This window comes from Mastacembelus armatus, chromosome 3 (genome assembly GCF_900324485.2).
Source record: "Mastacembelus armatus chromosome 3, fMasArm1.2, whole genome shotgun sequence".
Lineage (NCBI taxonomy): Eukaryota > Metazoa > Chordata > Actinopteri > Synbranchiformes > Mastacembelidae > Mastacembelus > Mastacembelus armatus.
The window spans coordinates 22,468,116-22,487,677 of record NC_046635.1 but is presented as its reverse complement, the minus strand read 5'-3'; the positions used below and the strand labels follow the sequence as shown (position 1 = coordinate 22,487,677).

General features: G+C 41.0%; 1 protein-coding gene across 4 annotated transcripts in view; it reads right to left on the bottom strand.

Moving 5' to 3' along the window:
- Nucleotides 1-19,562, bottom strand: part of garre1 (granule associated Rac and RHOG effector 1) — a 30,761-nt gene that overhangs the window by 2,569 nt on the left and 8,630 nt on the right. Inside the window, exons 1-13 of one of the 4 annotated variants that reach the window (XM_026293186.1) lie at nucleotides 19,518-19,536; nucleotides 17,996-18,093; nucleotides 16,639-17,308; nucleotides 9,072-9,284; nucleotides 8,370-8,510; nucleotides 8,043-8,138; nucleotides 7,690-7,851; nucleotides 7,282-7,440; nucleotides 5,497-5,594; nucleotides 4,225-4,350; nucleotides 2,141-3,243; nucleotides 479-644; nucleotides 104-241 (exon numbers count right to left, since the gene is read on the bottom strand). In XM_026293186.1, coding sequence (XP_026148971.1) covers nucleotides 104-241; nucleotides 479-644; nucleotides 2,141-3,243; nucleotides 4,225-4,350; nucleotides 5,497-5,594; nucleotides 7,282-7,440; nucleotides 7,690-7,851; nucleotides 8,043-8,138; nucleotides 8,370-8,510; nucleotides 9,072-9,284; nucleotides 16,639-17,142 — 2,906 coding nt within the window. In that variant the 5' untranslated portion in view covers nucleotides 17,143-17,308; nucleotides 17,996-18,093; nucleotides 19,518-19,536. Of the gene's footprint in view, nucleotides 1-103; nucleotides 242-478; nucleotides 645-2,140; nucleotides 3,244-4,224; nucleotides 4,351-5,496; nucleotides 5,595-7,281; nucleotides 7,441-7,689; nucleotides 7,852-8,042; nucleotides 8,139-8,369; nucleotides 8,511-9,071; nucleotides 9,285-16,638; nucleotides 18,094-19,517; nucleotides 19,538-19,562 lie in introns of those variants that run through there. The other 3 variants (XM_026293185.1, XM_026293183.1, XM_026293184.2) reach the window with 3 other exon arrangements.

Sequence of the window (19,562 nt, the reverse complement as noted above, 5' to 3'; positions counted from 1 at the left end):
CTTTATGTGGAACACCACCTTAAGAAATTCAGCTCATTGGTTGTAGCAGCTTGAGTCAGAACTTCCTGACAAATCTGAGCCAGTGGATGATTTGGGGATTTACCTCCTTGGTTTAACCGCCGCTACAAGGTCTGGCCCAGAAAACATGGAGAACAGACTGTCACCGTTGGCTGATGACGTCTCATCGCTGGAGCTAGCCGAGTCCCCCTGATTGGCTGACCAGCTACTGTTTACAGCCTCACTGAAGGCACAAAAAATGAAGGTGCATTAGTTCTGTTACAGTCTTAGCAATGCAGTATTTAAAAAGTTTTTTTTTTTTTTAAATAAATGAGAAAAATCTGTGATGAACGGAATGATAAAAGTTTTTGTTTTGTGCTGTAGGTTATGAGGGATCTAAGAATCTATTTAAAGTAGGTTACACTTGGTTACTTGTTAAAGCTGTCTCACTGCCAGAGATTTGTCATGTACAGATACCTACCTTTCACTGTAGTATTCTGGGTGGGACCATGTCCTGTGCTGCTCATCAGGCATTGGCCAGTTGCTGCGTGTGTTGCTAGGGCGACGGATGTGCTGCACCTGCCGTTTCTGCTGCATGGCCTGACTGACGCCAGCAACGTAACGTGCAAACTCTGGGTCAGAGCCAACTGCACATGAAAAGGAGGATAAACACAACTGTGAGTTTCTGACACCCTCAGCTTTTCCCTTTGGCTCCCTAAAGCTCAATCCGTTTAGCCAGACTGTCTACCATAGCAGAAAAATCACAATAGCTCTAAGTCAACTCTGCACAATAGGCCTCGACTGCAATCGAGTGTGCTGCGCTGTAAAAATAGAAACTGACTCGCGCTTAATTCAGCATAAATTGTCAGCTTAAGAGTCGCAGCCACAAGAAGATGCTCACACTATATGACCTACATTGACTGTGCTACTGAGATCAGGGTCCAAAGTTGTACGTAACACCTGCCTTGTATAGTAATATCTATACTTTAGTAACATTTTAACATACACAAGATAATTCCTGCACTAAATGAACAATATAAAGCCTAAGAAACACACATCTTGTATGTTTTAATAGAAATAACCACATTTTAATGAAATGTAATGATGTAATGATATCTTTTGTCCATGGTGATAATTTTTGTACAGTAGTCCCTTGATTTTTAGAAACTGATGTCTGCACCAATGCAAACAAATTTTCTTTTATGGCACAAGACGGATTTGAATTTAGATGAGTAACTTTTTATTTGTCAGCTGCTTTCCCAATGCAGGCATCTTAATCGTTTCAACTGGAATATATGGACACTTGAGGTTACTCAGGACACCCACAACCCTGTCCAGAACATTAGTCCCCTGATATAATGAACACACACTAACTAATTATTGCATTGCAAGTCGTAAAAACATTGCAAAGTTGCTTCTCTGGGGCTTTTGAAAAGTGAAACAATAATGTCAGCAAAGCTCCAGGCCTAACCCCTGCCACTGCTGACTGCTGACCAACAGAGGCACATGACAGATTGAGACCATAACCAAAGACAAGAGATCACAGGCAACAGTTCTAATTTTGTATTGTATTGTAGCTTAAACGAAAAAAAAATGTAGCAAAGAAATCTATAGTTTATATGTTTAAGTAAATATACATTTAGCCATTATATCTCTATCAAATCTTTGAAACACTTTATCAGTATCAGCGTCAAAAAACTTATTCCAAGCCAAATCTGACTGAAGATGGGAAAACCAAAACTTATATAGCGATCTACTGTCTACTGCTTATTGAGCCACAATCAACAATTCAACCACTAGCCACTCTTTCTGTCTTCAATGCTGGAGCTGACCACACACACACACAATTAGGTTCTATCTTTTGAATTACATGTATGCCTTTTTGAATGATGCTTGTCCAATTTGGTAAAGCTCTAAAAACATGTTCTTTGAAAAGCCAGTCATAATGGCGCATCAAACAGAAAGACAACATTTACAGAGTGCACATCAGTGAAGCTTTAATTAAGTGTAATGCGTTGATTATTCTTACCACATTTTTAAAACTATATTTTAAACTATATTTCTAAGGAACCTGATGAACAATGTCCCTCCTAGCCTGATGTGTGGTTCACCTAGTGAAGTACAGGAGGCAAGTGGAGCTCACCTGCTGGGTCGAATGGCAGCGTGTCTCCTAGGACTCCAAAGACTCCCTCACTCTGATCCCTGTTGGGCCAAGTGTTGTTGCGGGGCCCCTGCGGCTTCTGACCTAGCATTTCTGACATGACACTGTCCATGTAGGTGCTAACCAGGCCCAGGCTGTACAGGTCTGAGCTCAGATCTGGCAGTCCAGGGGATCCCCACTGCCCAATGGGACCCAGAGGTGACAGTCCTGCTGGGGGCCCTTGTGGTGGAGGTTGCTGCCCAGAAGTGCCAAGCCACTTACTTGCCACTCTCTGCTGTGGCAGGACCTGTGATGGAGTCTGCTGAGGAGGGAGTTGAGGAGGAGGTGGCTGTTGCTGACTGATGGGCTGAAGGAGATGCTGGTAGTACTGCAGCGTTTGTGGGGAGGGCTGCTGAGGTGGAGGAGGGGGCTGCTGTTGCTGGGGCTGCTGTTGCTGTGGAGTAGGTGGCTGTGGTTGCGGCTGAGGCTGCTGCTTCTGCACCGATTGAGGTTGTGGCTGAGGCTGGGGCAGGGTCTGAGCTGGGGGCTGTAGGGCAGTGTGAGAAATAGACTGGGATGTGGGCAGAGCTCCACTAGGCGGCTTCAGCTCTGCGGGGTTTGCAGACGCCACAGAGTTCCTCCTCTTAACCAGGGGTGAAGCCTGTTGGGATTTCCCCATGTTGAATCCTGAGAGAAAGTCGATGACATCCTGCATTTCCTGGTCAGTCGGCAGGTTCATCCCCTGGTCTTCAGACACTGAGCCATTGGCCAACTGGCTTTGCTGGGTAGAATCAGGGGTGCAAGACAGGCTGCCCATGTGCAAGACACTGTGCAGCCTGCTATCACTGTGTCCCAGGCCTTTGGCCTTTTCCTCAGAGCTACTGGGTGTTAACATGCTGCGAGATGGTGTGCTAGGGATGGAGTAACTGCCCCCACTATTAGAGCTGGATGAAACCTTTTTGGTGAACTTGGAAGTGAGCTTAGATATTGTTTTGGGCAGTCCACTGGAGGTCTTGGAGCTGGAGCCTGGAGGCAGGTCTGCCTGACTGCCATAGTCTGTGCTCTCCCGCTGCAGTTGTATCTGAATAGTAGGCAAGGTTTGCTCTCTTTTGGAAGGATGGAAAAAAGAAGTATTTAACTACTTAGTATAAAAGTAATACAAGAAGCATTAATACGTTATGCAATTTTATTCACTTGAACTGAACCATGGGAAAAATCCACTGTTGCATTTTACTTCTGACCTGGTTTATGTTCACACTGACTTTTTACAAACCAGCCAAGATGAGCTAAACATGAAGTTATCCAAACTGACAGGGAAGTCACTGATTGGACAGTTTTGCCAATTGCCAACTGAAATTATATTACATTCACTGACAGAAAGACATGAAGCACTTTAATGTGTCTAATGGGTACACTTGTCTCTAAAGAGATCACAAAGGAATATTAGGCTGTAAATTGACTGTATATTATGAATGACATCAGGTAGATGTGGAAAAAAGTGACGTCTTGTTGCAGTGGATAGCACTGTCACCTCTCACAGCAAGAAGGTCCCTGGTTCAAATTACATTCGACACTAGGGTCTTTCTGTGGGGAGTCTGCATGTTCGCCCCATATGTGCATTGGTTTTCTCTGAGTGCCCCGGCATCCCCCCACAGTCCAAAGACATGCAGGTTGGAGGTAGGTTAATTGGTGACTCTAAATTTTACACAGGCGTGAATGTGAGTGAGAGTTTTTGTTTTTATGTGCCCGACTTGCTCTCTGTCCAGGGTGTACCCCGTCTCTTGCACAATGTCAGCTGGGATTGGTTCCAGCATCCCTGTGACCCTGGATGTGCCAGGATAAGCAGTAGATAATCCTGGCACATGGATCGGTGAAATTCTTTGGTATGCACCAGGGCTGAGCTAACAGCTTTCACATCAGCCCAAACAGTCTGGACAAACAGCGCAAACACACTGTGGTTCATTTTAACCAAAACAAAACAGGCTAGGAGTAAAATAACCCTTAGTATCAACAGATGGCTTTACCAGGTGATGAGTACACTATATGTTAGAAAATGAAGTGGTGATTTATAATTAACAATCACTCACTTTCTCTCTTTCCACCTGTTGATGTCAAACACAGCTGTGTAGAGCACATCTACTAGGCCAAGAGTCTTCTCTGGGTCCAAGCTGCGCTGCAGCAGGGACATGGTGGCTGGGTCCTCCTTTAGACACCTGAACACGCACACATAAGTACACACACACACACAACACAAAAAAGGGACTACTAATCCAATAATCTCTTAAAACACAAAAGCCCACATGAAATTGCTAAACCTAAAATGTAATATTCATAAACAAGAAAAAATATGTGTATTCGTAGTCTATTTTTAAAAATCAAACATACCAGCTCACATCGCACTGGCTCCTAACAAATTACATCTTGAAGGAAGTTTCTGTGACTTTGCCTTGGCCCACTATCTATCAAATATATCCATGTTGGAATGGAATTACTCAGCAGCTAAAGGTATAATGTAGTTTTAACAGACAACTCCCAGCCATGAATGTAAAAACTATGAAAATAACATCTATATTAGGCAGGCCAGTGATGAGTTTCCTCTCCAACATTATGTTTTATTTATGGGGTAGTTCTGAAATGACATAAAATGGCATAAACACAAACAGACTGCATACTGACTTGATGTATTATACTGAATTCAACATCATGAACCCCCTTTGACCTGGTGCAAACCACAATGTTAATATTGACAGCTATAAGACTGTCTTGGGCACTGGTTATGAAATCCAACACAAAGCAACAAAAAAAAAAAAAAAATCTATTTCAAGATGTGGTCACAGTAACTTGGTTCAATAATACACTGCTTAAGTAAGTATGGTTAGTGCAAATGTTTTGCATGTGTGTGCAGATATCAGTGTACTCGGTTTATTAATACAGTATTAACCAGATTTTCCAGTCCGCTTGATTGTATTGTGAACATAAGATCCTGACAGTTTTATATCTTGCTTCAGGGAAATCTCAGGCATGAAACAACAACACATCATCATGTTGTTCCCTAAATTTGACTTTCCCTCGACTCCCAATTTTGACTGTATATATGACATTTACGTGTCTGCTTACTCTGCAACACTTATGTTCTGTTGTGTATACAAAACCACACAATCAAATATTGTTATATGTAACTGTTCCTGAGTAATTCTCAATTTCTTGTTCGTATGTTCAAGATGTGTCATTAACAATGATCAGTTTTGGTATTTTTGGCTGAGACAAAAATTATTAGGACTGTGATCCCTGTAAAAATCCATTTGTCAGAGTATAAAAAGAGATTCAAAGTAAAAACAACATAATCTTGATGTACTCACCATGTTGAAGGAACCTGAACCACCACCTTGGATCCCTCCAGAGTAATCTGGGGAGCGTAGGCCTCCTTGTTCTCAATCTGAGCTGTATCAACGACAACCTGTTGGGAATACAGACACACGTCCATTACCATCTCTGAAAGACTTTCTTTACAACCATTTATTTCTTTGCATATTTACCTTGTTAAGCCTGCCTTATAGCACATTTTATGCTTAGTCATTTATACATACAGCCATTTAAACTGTCAGGAGGATCGATTTTGCAACATAAGAAACTGGCTCAATCCACTACAGTATGTCAGATTTAGCACTTTTACCAGGTGTGGTAATATAAAAAGGCTTAGACAAAAGTCAAAGGCTTTTTATTGGTATCTGATTTTAATTTCCCACCAAGCCAAGGTGGGTCAAGGTGAGGAAGCCAAACGCTTCCAGGCAGTGACAACAAACAGGCTAGCCTTCCAGGCAGCTACTCGTCAAACATCCTTGTAAGTTCTTTGAAAGCAGTCTTGGCTCCTCGAGACCCACTGAGCTGGGTCACAAAGAGGGAGAGAAAGTAGGAGGAGTCTATTTCCTGTATTGCAGGAAATTACACTATTGTTATTAAAAAACCAGGTGTATCCTCACAGAGAGCTACACATACACGCCAATAGTCTATCGGCTACGTTGAAGCACCTACAACAAAACTGTCGGGGGCAGGAAGCAGGAGGAAGAGAAGAAAAACAGAGGTCAACTTCTTTGACTCACAAACTCATGACTAGTAGGAAAAAGGGAGTTGCTGCTTGGTAATATTGCCAGGAACACAACAGATATGGTAACACTGTGAAGACTGTGTTTAAAAAAAAAAAGAGAGAAAAAGACTGTGTATATGTGTATGAGTAGGTGTGTGTGAATGTTTGAGTCCATGTAGGGTGGCGTGTGATCTGTTTTAGTGGTGATAGGCATAGATAAGGAGCTACAGCAAAGCGCTCATCTATTACTAAGAGATTGTTTTACAGTTAGCACGAGGCTGGGAGGGCTGGATAAGAACACTCCCTTGGTTTGACACACAAAGCAGGGCAGACCACACAGAGGAAATAAACACCAGATATAAACACACTGGTGTTATTCTGATGAGAGTCGTGCTGCTGACCCTCCCTCACAATGACTCACTCTCCTTTTTAGTAGGAGGGGGGCAGGAGATGGGGGGAGCCCATCCTTCACCCAGATGCTGCAGGAATTATTCTTTCCTTTTGTGTGTCTCCGGTATTTGTTTACACCTCTCGGCTGCCTTAAAGCAAGTGGACAGATCTCATCTCCATTACACATCTGACAAACAATGGCATGTAAGTTGCCAAACACGCAGGAACACAAAGGAAAAGTATTCTGTAACTTTAGCAGAAGTGTCAGTGAAGTGCAACAGGCCTGTTCACATCAGCATGCCACCTACTTTGCACTGTATTATCAGATACACAGCAGTGATGGATTTTAACAAGACCAACATACTGACTGAGAATGTACTTTGCACAAACAGTAGTTCTCTATTAGAGGAGAACAGAGGAAAACTAGAGGAGCATTTGATCTTTAAATTGAAAAAAAAAAAAAAAGTAAAAATGAAAGAAAGTCATTGAACTATATTAAAAAAAATTACTTTATCTTACAAGGTTATATATGCAAAAGAAATTAAAAATCCTGTAGTCACAAATGTAACTAAACTTTGTATAGGCAATGCCATTTGTCCATTGTAAAACATAGTCTAGCTTGGTTCCCAGAGTCCCACCATAGCAACCTTGGTCTTTAACATTTACTCACCAGACCAGCCTGGGCAAACAGCAGCTGGACAGCTGTCTTGCAAGCTCCTCTCCAACTGGATGGGCAGACTTGGTTGAGGACCTCGGTGACAGGAGAGTCATCCCTGGTGGTCACTCCGTTCTGGCCCAGTGCCTCCCTAATGAGCTGCAGCATCGTGTGCTGAGGACAAAAAACACAGTGGGTCATAAACAAAACAGTCTGCGATCACTGTTTTCTGATGCTATCTTAAAGATGGCACTAAAACAGGAAACTAGAACCATCACTAGTAAAACAATGAGCAAATTCTTTTCATCAACTGGTAACCCAGCGAAGGTTGAGGACACTGATGAATTTTTTGAAACCAACAGGGCAACTTGAAATTTTCTGGAGAATAATGATGGTGGTGGCCAAATAGGTCAGACATTCTACCGTTTTCAGTTTGAGATTTTCAGCTGCTGACTCGTTGAAAGACACTCCTTTGAGGAAATGTGAGCCGATCTGCACAGGGATGGTGGGCAGCTCACACTGGATGGGCTGGGAGGTTGTCTGCATCCTTCCTGCCTGCTGGGCCTCAGCCTCACTACAGCAGCCCTGCACACAAACACCAACATGTAAACTAATATAGCACTAAATACTGTGACACATGATAGAAACACAAAGCAAATTACAGTTAAAAAGTCATACAATCATAGACTGTATTGGTCAATAATATTATTCTCAGTTACCCCTTCTTATGCAACATTCTATAAAAGAGTTTATTGACTTTTTGGGAGTGCACTCACCTGCAAGGCTGCCTCCACAGCTTTGGGGTTAAGATGAAAGCCGGCCTTTAGTGCATACTCACTATGGCCCAGGCTCTCTAGTGCTGCTCTATAGGCCTAGATTATAAGGTAATGGAGAAAACATGATCAGCTATCAGCCAACACTATTTTCATCCCCAGGAACAATACATTTTAATGTTACACCTTCCATGTTAATGTTAAGTACATTAATAATGCTACATGGTATAAAGCACCCTACTTTTACTTGAAAGTGGTATTTCTAAGAAAAACCTACAAGGCGCTGGAGTTCCTCTGTTGCCAGCCATGGTTTAAAGGATGAGAGAGTACCTGTAAAGCATTGTCTATCTTCATGTTGAGCTCCTTCAGCTGGTGCTCAGGGATGGTGGTGTTGTTGGAGCAGAAGAGCTGCTGAACCTGGATGCCTGCCAGGCAGCCGTCCCGGCCGCTCTCTCTAAGCCTTGCTGTAGCCTGAGGGCACAGTAGCACAGAACGGAGTACTGGGTCAGAGTGACAGTAGAACATCTACACAACGCCAGCACAAGATCACAGAGTACAAAAACGAAGAATGAGTGCTTCTCTTCTGTACTTGAAAAAAAAAAAATATCAGGAAATAAAGAAAGTTGTTATCAGAGAGATGTTAAACATGGGGAGACAGAGACCTTCCCACCCCCCTCTGCCTAGACAACCAAAAGCAAATTCTAGCAGGGTCTATCCAGCCCGTTGCAGGGCTAACACTCTGCATGCCAGGGCTTAAAAGACCAATCAATCCACTATTCTTTCTCCCTCGCTCTCACCAACAAAGCTCAAAATGAGCCAGGAGAACTGATCAGCCTGGGGATTAGTAGGGAGTTTACAAAATTGTCTCCCTTACAAGGGCTCACAGACCTCACAAACTGCAACCTAAAAAAGAGGAAATGGGAAATTGAGGCTGGAAATCACAAATGGGTGACATTTCTCAGCAAGCTGTCAGCTTTACAGTTCACACAGACAAACCCCAGATTTCCAAAGCCCAAGCCTGCGGCTACATACCTCAGCTGCACCTTTCCATGAGCGAGAGGCTTCCTCCAGCTCCGAGAGGGGCCCAAGGTCAGAGTTTTGAGAGCGGGCATTGGCACAACGCTCCTGGGCTTGGGCAAGAGCCTCTGCCAGGCAGGACTGAGCCACAGGTTGTACCTTCTGCAAAGCCTGTGACAGAAACTGGAAATGGACCTGCATCACCGTAAGGAAGCACCGACCCAGTACCTGCAAAGACACAAAGATTGCGGTTACAACATCCACCCATCACATGCTGAAATATCTCACGCAATACGGATACACTTAGGATCGGAAACTAACATGTATTTCAATATGCCTGACTGACTGGAGAGCACCAACTTCTTGTGATACTTTAACAGCAAACATAACAGGATATGAAAGGAATGATCATTAAGATATTATCCCTGCTGTCCCTCTGACATTTTGCATTTTGACTAGTTCTGTAATTTTGTAAGAAAAAGACTTTACATAAAAAAACACTTTATTATGAGTAACATAATGTGGTTTAAACATGACATTTGCCAGTACATGAGTTGTGGTGCTTTAATATAATAAATAAAATAACGCACTATGGTTTACATATCCATTAAATGTATTTTAAGAGACTCCATCGAATCACACGAACTAAGCAGTCTTCAGGGTGCCTCTTTTAATGATTATAAAATGAATCATTAAAAACAAAAAAAATATGAAGACACTTGAGAGAGTATCTTCTGCCAATGTGACAGCTGACTAACACAATCTGGTTTTACCAACAGTCTTAACTATCACTATGTTCACCTTAGACAACGGCCGGCCACCTTCTTTTCTCCACTGTTTGTCATAGCTCGCCACATTTAAACAAAACAAAAACCTGAGTGCCAAAGCAGAGCGTGTGCAGTGAATGGATACGGAGCATGTGAGGATGAGTACCATGTGTTTATATTTGCAAGCAAAGTAAGAGAGAATGTTTGTCAGTGTGTATTTGTGACAGGAATAGAGTAAACGAGAAGGGTGTAGTTCATCTATTTATACTTAAAGACTGAAATACTAAAATTCTGCTAGAGATCTAAGTTTACTTGCACTGCTTTCAGCTTTTCATTTGTCCAACACAATGGTTGGGAAAAAAAAAACTTAACTAAGATAGGAATCATAGCAGAAACAGTTTCTCTGGGGACCAAACAGTGGCACCCTAGTGTGTGCGTTTTTGTCTTCACATAGCTCGTATGGTTTTCTCAATACTGTTTTAACTACATATAATAGATTTATCATAATCACAAAAGCTCTGCTTAGTTAACTCACTGAGCGGAAAGAATAGGCTCATAGGCTGGTTGTTGTCCAGTTAGCAAAGTAAGAGAAACAGGACACCACAGGTCACAGGGTTTTCTTTTTCAGGTACCTGCTGAAAATATCGCAAGGGGGAGGCTTAGTTGTAAAGACAGAAATATGCTGCTGCCTTCTGATGGTAGACAGGAACAACAGGACATAGCTACTTTTATACGTCAATGCCACATTTCATGGAAACCAAAGCTAAACTGTGTAAATGACTGAAGGCATGAAAGCTCCACCTGTCAGAAGATTCATTGTTTTCATAACAACTACAAAACAGGACGTGATGGCAAATCAGCCGTCCTCTTAGGAATGTTTGAGCCATTGCTTTGGAATTTTGACGGCTGCTTGACTGCGTTGTTATTCCATTTAGTGGACTTGCTCTAAATGTTTGATGAATAATTACTTATACTAGATGTGAGTTATGACAAAGCAATAAGCTTACTTAAAATTGGGACTATAAACAGACTATAGCTCAGTACAGTCCCTATATTTTAGCAAAAATGATGTGTGAACTTGTAAGACCCGCCTGGGATCCTGTCTCCTAGTGCAGATCAATCATTTTCACAAGGATGTAGCTCCAGACTCAGGTGTCTTGTTCTCAGAGGCAAAAAGGTTACTGCCAGCAATCAGTATATATTGCACATCTCCAATGCAATTATGCTAGTAAACATGTCGGCTGAGTCAGTGTGCTCAGTGGATGAATAAAACAATGTGTGTAATGTGTGAAGGGCAGATCAACACAGGTTGTTTTTCTATTCCTGATTATAGCCAGTGAGAGATCACAGGATTGAAACCAAGAAAGAATCATCCATTTACTAGTTTAACTTACATATATTTATCTGCTCCATCACAAAGCTCTACTAGTTCTTAACTTTATTCAAACTGAGAAGGTAATTGTTACTTTCTTAAACATTGATTTTCATATGTTTTTCAGTAGTTTTTTTCAGCTACTAAAATGACAATATTTCATAGGATGAACTGAAAAGAAATGATGCAGGGGATGTAGGGGGCAACCTGGGTGACACTAGGCGAGACACGTAGTACACCTTCAACAGGTCACCAGTCTATTACATGGCTGACAAACAGACACAGACAAACATTCACACTTATAGGGAATTTAAAGTTTCCAGTCATCCTAATTTGCATGTCTTTAGGACTATGTCAGGAAGCCAGAGTACCTGAAGCAAACTCGCACATTCACAGAGAGACCATGCAAATTCCACACAGAAAGGCCCCAGTTGGCTGGATGGTTCAAATTTTGAACCTTCTGGTTGGTTAGGCAGCAGCACTAATCACCATACCGCTCCACATCTATTGTACTATGTCTAAAATAGAATAATACAGTTGTATACAAAGGATCATAGAAACCTTAAAATGCATTGCCTATCCCTCTGCCTATTCTGAGTTTAGCCAGAAAAATCTAAAACAACAGGCTCAGATCCAGTGAGCACAAGATGAGACATTCCTGCTCCTTGCCGAGCAACCATCAGAACTCTTATCAGTCAATGTATAAGTCAGACAGAAGGTGCCTATAGACTGATAATGAAGCTTGGAGGCAATATATACAGGAAATCAATGCAAACTAATAACATCCTTTGCAGTGTGTCCTAATGAAGAGAACAAAATAGCATGAACACAAAAAAAAAAAAAAAAAATGAGGACATGGCTACAGCACAAGATAATGGGTAACACATGTGATTGGCTCAACAGTATCCCAAACAGTCATGGAAAATATGTGAAATAAGAGTGCGGCAGAGCCAAGCCGACGATGGGCCCCTCTCAGGCCCAAACAAGGCGAGTAGGGAATTAATCAACATTTATACTTCTATTTTCTTAGACCACCTGCAGCACACTGACTCCAGAAGAAAGAGTAGTGTTCTTGAGATCTAAACCATTTTTCTGGGGAAAGGGAGTGTGAGGCTGTCATAATAACCAGATGGTTATGTCAAGTTGCACTATCTGAGAGAAGGGAAAAGAAAGCATCCTGGTTTAATATAATATTTTCTCTTTCTTTACCTCTTATTTTTCATTCCTTTTTCTGGGTTTTCTCTTTTTCATAACCAATCTATGAATAGTGGAGGGTCAATATTATCCTGGACCTTGAATTCCTTAAAACTGACCAGTTACCAGTTTTATGCTCATCTTACTGTGCATACTTTCAGTGTGTTTATTTTTGTTATGCTGACTGTCATGGAAATGTTCATTATATAGTCAGGAACAACCTGTGAGAAGTAGAAACCTCATTAACCATGTTGTCCATGTCTTGTTGTCATAACTGTGTTCAAAATGTTAACCTTTTCTCAAAGCAGCATTTCAAGTCTTCCTCCTCTCTAATTTGGTCTTTTTGCACAGTACAGAAGTCGACATGGTGACATGTGAACATATACCAGCCATGGATCTGTTTTTAAAAAATAAATAAATAAAAAAACAAGCACCCTTTATGCACCAAAATACACCTATGGGTGCCAGAATCTTCTGGAGAACATTAGACTGAAAACTACAGCATCAGTGTTGCAGTCTAGTGTTACTCCATTTTCCAAACACTGGTGAGCAGTTCAGGTTTGAGCATCATTCCAGAGGAGAAATCACTGAAAGTGCCGTAACAGGACGGGGCTAAAGGCTAGATCCGCTAGACATGTTCTCACATCAACTATGTTGGTATATGTAGGCTAACCAGGACAACGGAACTCCAGACTCTCCTTTACACTCAACCCACACCAGTTTTCTTACCACTCCAAGTGCTCCACCGTGGTTGCAATAAAATCAGCCCAGCCCAGTCCCACCTGGACATACGACTGCACTGCATCGTTCCACTCTGACCTCATCATTAAGTTGGTCAATAATACAATATTTGAGCACCTAATCAGCACCACTGATCAAACAGCATACAGAAAAAAGGTGGACAGACTCAACCTTTCCTTAAATTACAGGGAAAACAAAGAAAGCTATTACAGACTATAAGAAGATGCATGCTGGCCACATGCAGAGGTCTAACTGGACAAAGTTCCGGGATTGCATATCACAAAAGACCTTTCCTTGATCTTGTAATAACACTCTTCAAATTTGAAGACAAGCACCTTGTTCACATTTGGGTTTTTGCTAAAGTAATGTTCCCCCAGCTATTTGTACCTATAATGAAAAACAACTGTATGTATGCACAGGTATGGAAATGACACCAAACCTGAATCTAAAACTTGAAAACAGGTCAAACAAAAAATAAGTGGAGTGTTTTTAACAGCTGAAGACCAAAATGGTTTTTTTTTGCGGTTTGTTTTTTTTTTTTAGTGAGTTTATTCAGTTGTTAGATTGGAGAAGCCGTGATGGTCTCTGGTTGTGGGGACCTCTCAGGCAGCCTCTGGTCTTCTTTCTGCGGTTCAAATTTACCAGCTCGGCACACAGCCTCTAAACAAAGCGTGACATTTTCATGCATATTTGGCAGTGAAGTCACTCTGAACAGCCAATGAGTTGGGTACTGATTTGGGGAAAAGTGGTATGTGTGTGTATATATACATACACACATACACAAACACACACATAGACATAGGAGTGGGAGGTAAAAGAAAGAAAGAATTGAGACAAGCACAAAAAAAAAAAAAAAAAAAAGTGGGGAAATTTTTTCACATACCACAACTCCCCAAACACAGAAATACATTGCTTCTTTTTGAAGACCTCGTAATAGAGCCAACAGCCAAACAGCATTCCTTGACTCATGCAGACAAAGGAAAATCCCTTTTGCAGCTACAAACACATCACATTGCAAGAGGCCGAATTAGCAGCAATTATCAAGAGCTAGACGTGAACATGTTTATTCTGTGTGAACACAGAGCTTACTTCTATCAAAGTAAAACATGTTAGATCAAAACATCTATACAGATCTATAAACTTAATATAGGAACACAATTTATTATACTTCAAAATAAAATTATTAGACCAGTTACTATAAATACAAAAATCTTCTGGGGATGTGCCCTTTAAAATCAAGATTTTTCTTTATAGTTTTATATATACTGGGCACATTTTACTTCACTGTACCAAGATAACTACATTGTATACATGTACTGTATTCATAGAGGTTAACAAAACCACAGCACTGAAATAAAGCTATTGTAAAGTATTAGTGTGTTTCCTACTGTGTTTTAACAAATGTACCTTTTATGCCCAGGGCCGCACAGCAAATGTGAGTGCCAAGCAATGTGGTCTAAGCTTTCACAGACTTGGACCCCTCTAATATTCATCTGTGCATATCCAAGACCACAGAGAGTCAGATTTACTGACTGCGGTTCAAAACCGTTTCCTGTTTTGGGCTCAGCCACATCCACTAAAGCCCTGCAGTTCCTCCAGTGTCTTGGCTGGAGTCATGCGCTCGCTCCCTGCTGCACGCAAAAAGGATAATGGAAACACTGATAATCCCCAGTTCCTTGACACAGTGTTAATCCTATACAATGCCACCTGTAGCACACTGCTACAGTTCTGTCACAGCTCCCACAGTTTCAGATATGATACAATATATGATTAGGAAAGTCTTGCAAGAAGAGTGAAGAGTCTCATGAAGAGTGGCAAATGTGAAGATTGATATGTGAACTGAGACACACCTGTAGCAAGCAGGAAGCACCCAGAGTAAGTAACACTGGGTGGACACAGACAAGCAAGCACACTTTTTTTTTTTAAACATGGTTAAGCCAAAATTTACAAGTAGATTATAAAAATATGAATATCTGCATATTTACGCACTGGTTTGCATAGTGCAGGAAATCCTTATCACCTACTATCCATGACGTGATGAGCATCAGTGGAACAGTTTATTAAAGTACTGAACTATGTCATTTGAATTTTTATCAAATTACAGTTCCAGTAACTACTGAACTCAATAAGTCTATAATTGGCCACAGATCACCTCCTGATCTGTGGCATAGGTGTGGACACCATCACTAAGAGTTCACAACTATACATTAAATGCTGGCTAAATAAGCAGATGTAGTAATTATAAGGAAATATGGGGTTCATGCAGGGTGCTGCACGGGTGTGGCACACAGCTAAAAACACAGCTACCTGAGGCTGATGGCATCACATGACTATTAGGGTAGCACACATAAAGCAAAACAGACAATTATCTCATAAATATCATTATTGAGGTTTTCTATCACAATTTTTCAATTCATGATTATTACTTCTCAAATAACAAGCACCTGTTTAGTCTCTTCATTTTTGAATGATTGTGTCCAGAAGTAAAATATGTTATCCCACGTTTGTGATCTGACAGAATCAACGTGAATCTCCTGACTTGGGTTTAAAATGAAGCACAGTCTAGATATGGTGGGAAAGAGTGAGCAGCGTTTTTGAGTTAATATAGAAAAACTATGGAATTACTACACTACTAGTTCTCTCAGCCATATTGTCTATTCTTCTGAGTAATGTTAAGGGTATTTTATTTTCCTCTTTCACAGTGTCCTGGACTCTGTTGAGTAAATATATATCTATACAAGATGTGACAGAGTACAGACACAGACCTGGTTTTTGCATGACCAATGACCACCAAAGACTAGCCAATCTGGAATTAATGGCCAAAATAGTTGTGTGTTTATCTCCCTGTAAGATAAATTTTTTAATCAAGTGTCACCAAATAATAAAAACAGTAAGTGTTAAGGAGAGACAGTCAAAAAAGAAATTTGAGAGAACAGACATCACAGTTGAGCCTTTTGGTTATTTAGTACATTAATCTCCACATTAATCTCCACATCCTCTGTTAAACTCACATAAAACACTTCAGCTACTATGTTTCACATCTTACAGATCAGAAAATGTATACATGTGGAAAGACAGTATGGTATTCAGACTGACAAAAGATGACGTTTCTTCTCACATCCTCAGCGTTTTTCACACTTTAGCCTCAGATCCTGACACCAGCTTAACACTGGGCGTGAGAATCCTATTAGAGCCAGGAAATACTGATTCATGGAGCCAGCCTACTGACAGAGAACAGCTAAGCATCTTAGCACCACTGCTAGAAGACAAGTCATGGGTAAATGAATATGACAAAGTATGTGGTGCTTAACTATAGCGCCTCAGGTTGTAAGCTTAACTAATTCTTTCTAGGAGAGTAAATACTAGACTTTAAATGTCAGTGTTTTTTGTTTAGTGACATGGGACAGTTACTTTACTTAAGTCAACGCAATGTGACATACACCATTACACAAACTCCTTTGACAAGTGTTTATAGCAAGATAATGTGTAATTCTGTGTGAGCACCTACCTCAACATCCTGCAGGCTGAAGTCATTCTGGTCTTTGAAGTTGGCAGCCCCAGCGCTGAGCTCCATCAGCATCTTGGCGATCTCAGGCTTTATTGCTGCAGTCAGCCTGCTGGCCGCCTCCATGACGTGTTCCTGCACGTCCTTCAGTTGCATAGCTGCTTTGGAATAGTGAGAGTTCCTGAACACACTGCTGAACAGGTCTGTGAGGAAGGCGCTAGCCCGACAGAACACGTTAAGGGCATCCAAATATTTGGAGATGCCTTGCTGGATGTCAGCAACCGCGGTGGTGGCGGCAGAAGAAGGCGGTTGGCAGCTGCCAGATGTGCCCACTCCAGTGCCCATGGGTGAAGAGGCTGAGCAAGAGGAGGCCAGGGAGGCGCTCAGGGTCCGGCTCAGCTCAGGCATCTGGTACTGCTGGTGCTGTTGCACTTTCTGCTTGGACCCGCCGAGCAAAAAGCGACGCTTGTAGTCCATTTTACTTTCCTGTGCACTACAACAATACATAAGTGGTGCGACAGCACCGGAAGCTCCTGTTTTTAGTTTATTTTTCCCAGCAAAGTGATCTTGTCCACTTTTCAAAATCACCAATCTCAACAGTCCTCACACTGTTCAAGTTACATAAAAAGACAGCTCAAGAATTCCACCTGCCAGAGGCTCATCTCAATGCACCCTGTGGAGAGGCAGCACAGAGGTGGGTGGGATCGGAGAGCAATCAAAAAGACTGGCAGGCTAACATGCAGCCCTGCTGCACAAACGTTGAGCACAGCTTGAAAAATAGTACAGACACACCTCCAGATTCTCTGTTTCCAGCTCCAAACCAAATTATCATAATAGGGAAGGAAAAAGTCAAAAGCACTCCTTATTTTACTTAAAGTGATAATACAGCCAAGTTTTAAAGTGCATTAACTTTCTGTCAGAATGGGGGGAAAATGCTTCTTCATACGGTATATAGAGTATATACATGTGTGTATGTACATATATAAATCTATACCAGCCTGAACTAATAAAAGTAAAAAATACTTTTAAAAGCTGAATGCAAAAATGACAAATGAATCAATGAATCAATCACTGGTCAACAGCATGGAGGGAAAGTGTCAGTAACTTAGAAAAAAAAAAAAAAAAAAAAAACATAAATGCTGGAATCAGAGGATGTGGCTTCAGCTTTTCTTATGCTGGCTGGTAGTAGCAGTGGGAAACAAAGGGCAGACAGATCCAGTCCGTCTCAAATCCTCTTCACAAAGCAGGACTCTGCAGGCAGTGAGCAAGTGACCAGCTGATAGCTCCGTCTGCCTGTCTGAAGTCTCCAGCAGCTTCCTGGTTTCTCCCCCGTATGCTGGCTGAGGTAGATATTACTCACCGCGGAAACAAGTGTGCTTCCAGATCTTGCTGTTCTCCGCGGAGGCAGATTAGAGCGACAAAAGCACAAATGTATCTGTAAGGCCTCTAGGTCATTTCCTAAGGGAGGAAAGAACAGAAACACAGAAGAGAGGGTCAACATCATGTCAAACAGGAAGGATGAGCTTTGTTTCAACTGTAACATCCCAAAATAAACCAGACTGCCCTTTGCAAATCAAAATATGCTTGACAGATTTGTAGCTACTATGCTTGATTTGTATCAATTATGCCAAAGATACAATATTCTTGGTCCAAAATTTTTATAGAAATTTTAATGAGAAGCCTGGCACATTTGCAAATTGTATATCTAGAAAAAAAATTATACTAGTCACACAAAGTAATACAGTCACAGTCTCAAATTGTGCAATACAATAATACAATAATATACATTGAAGAGTCAACACTAGATTGAGACTTATTTTGGGAAAGACATGCAGAGCTATGATTACCATGAAAATGATTTTAACACTTAAGAATACAAGGCCTACACTACCAGTCAAAAGTCACACACACTTTCTCATTCACTTCAGTGGTAAAGTGTGTCCAAACTTTTGACTGGTATTGTACATGTTTCAGTTCAGGTTTAAGATGAGCATAGTCAAACGGGATCTGCTGCAGATGCTTTGCTCATTGAATAGAGCACTGTACCTTCTCAGGGCCATTAATGGCATGCCATAAGTCTACCCCTTTACAGACATTAAACTCAATTTCATTCATATATGTTAAATTATATAATGAGAATAATAATAATAATCAGTGAATAATAATCATATAAAATTCAAGGATGGAAGTGAATGAAAAGGTCAGTAAATACAACATCAGTAGTTGCAGGTGTATCAGCTGTTTGAAAAACCTCTAAATGTTAGACCCAACACCAACTGATGAAACAAGATTGATTAAATTCATAGTACATGTTTGAAATGTGACATGAGTTCCAATTTAGGTTTCTAAAGTCAAACATAATTATTCTACTGAACTTGTTTTGCAGGTGTCTATTTAGTTATTCTGTTTACTTAAAATCCCTCAAGGTAGAAAGGATATTAATCATTTGTTAGTGTTCAGGTTCACATGTCACATTCAGCATTTCAGGTTTTAAATTCAATTTATAGAACCTTGAAATCGCTATGTGTTATGCTATGCTATCAAACATCACCTAAGGTAATCTTCATGTAGTAACAAATTCTGCTTTATTCCCACTTTATTCCACACTAAGTTTTTCTTATTACAACCCATGCTAAAGTGCTAAAGCTGGTGAAGTCAAGCACAACTAGCCAACTTTATGGTTATGCAAGCTACATAATAAACCACTAATTTATAACGCTCTCTTTATTTGGGGGTGTTTCAACTTTGGTAGTGAAAGATTAAAAAAATGTTATTTTCATGTTCTGATTGGAAAAGGAAAAGTCCAGCTACTTTTCTCTAAACGTTTGGTAAAAAGCTGTGGTTTAAAGTTGTACATTTCTAGACGATTACTAACACCATACCTCACAGAGCGTGTCTCTGAAAAGAATCTCTGGCACTGTCTTGTT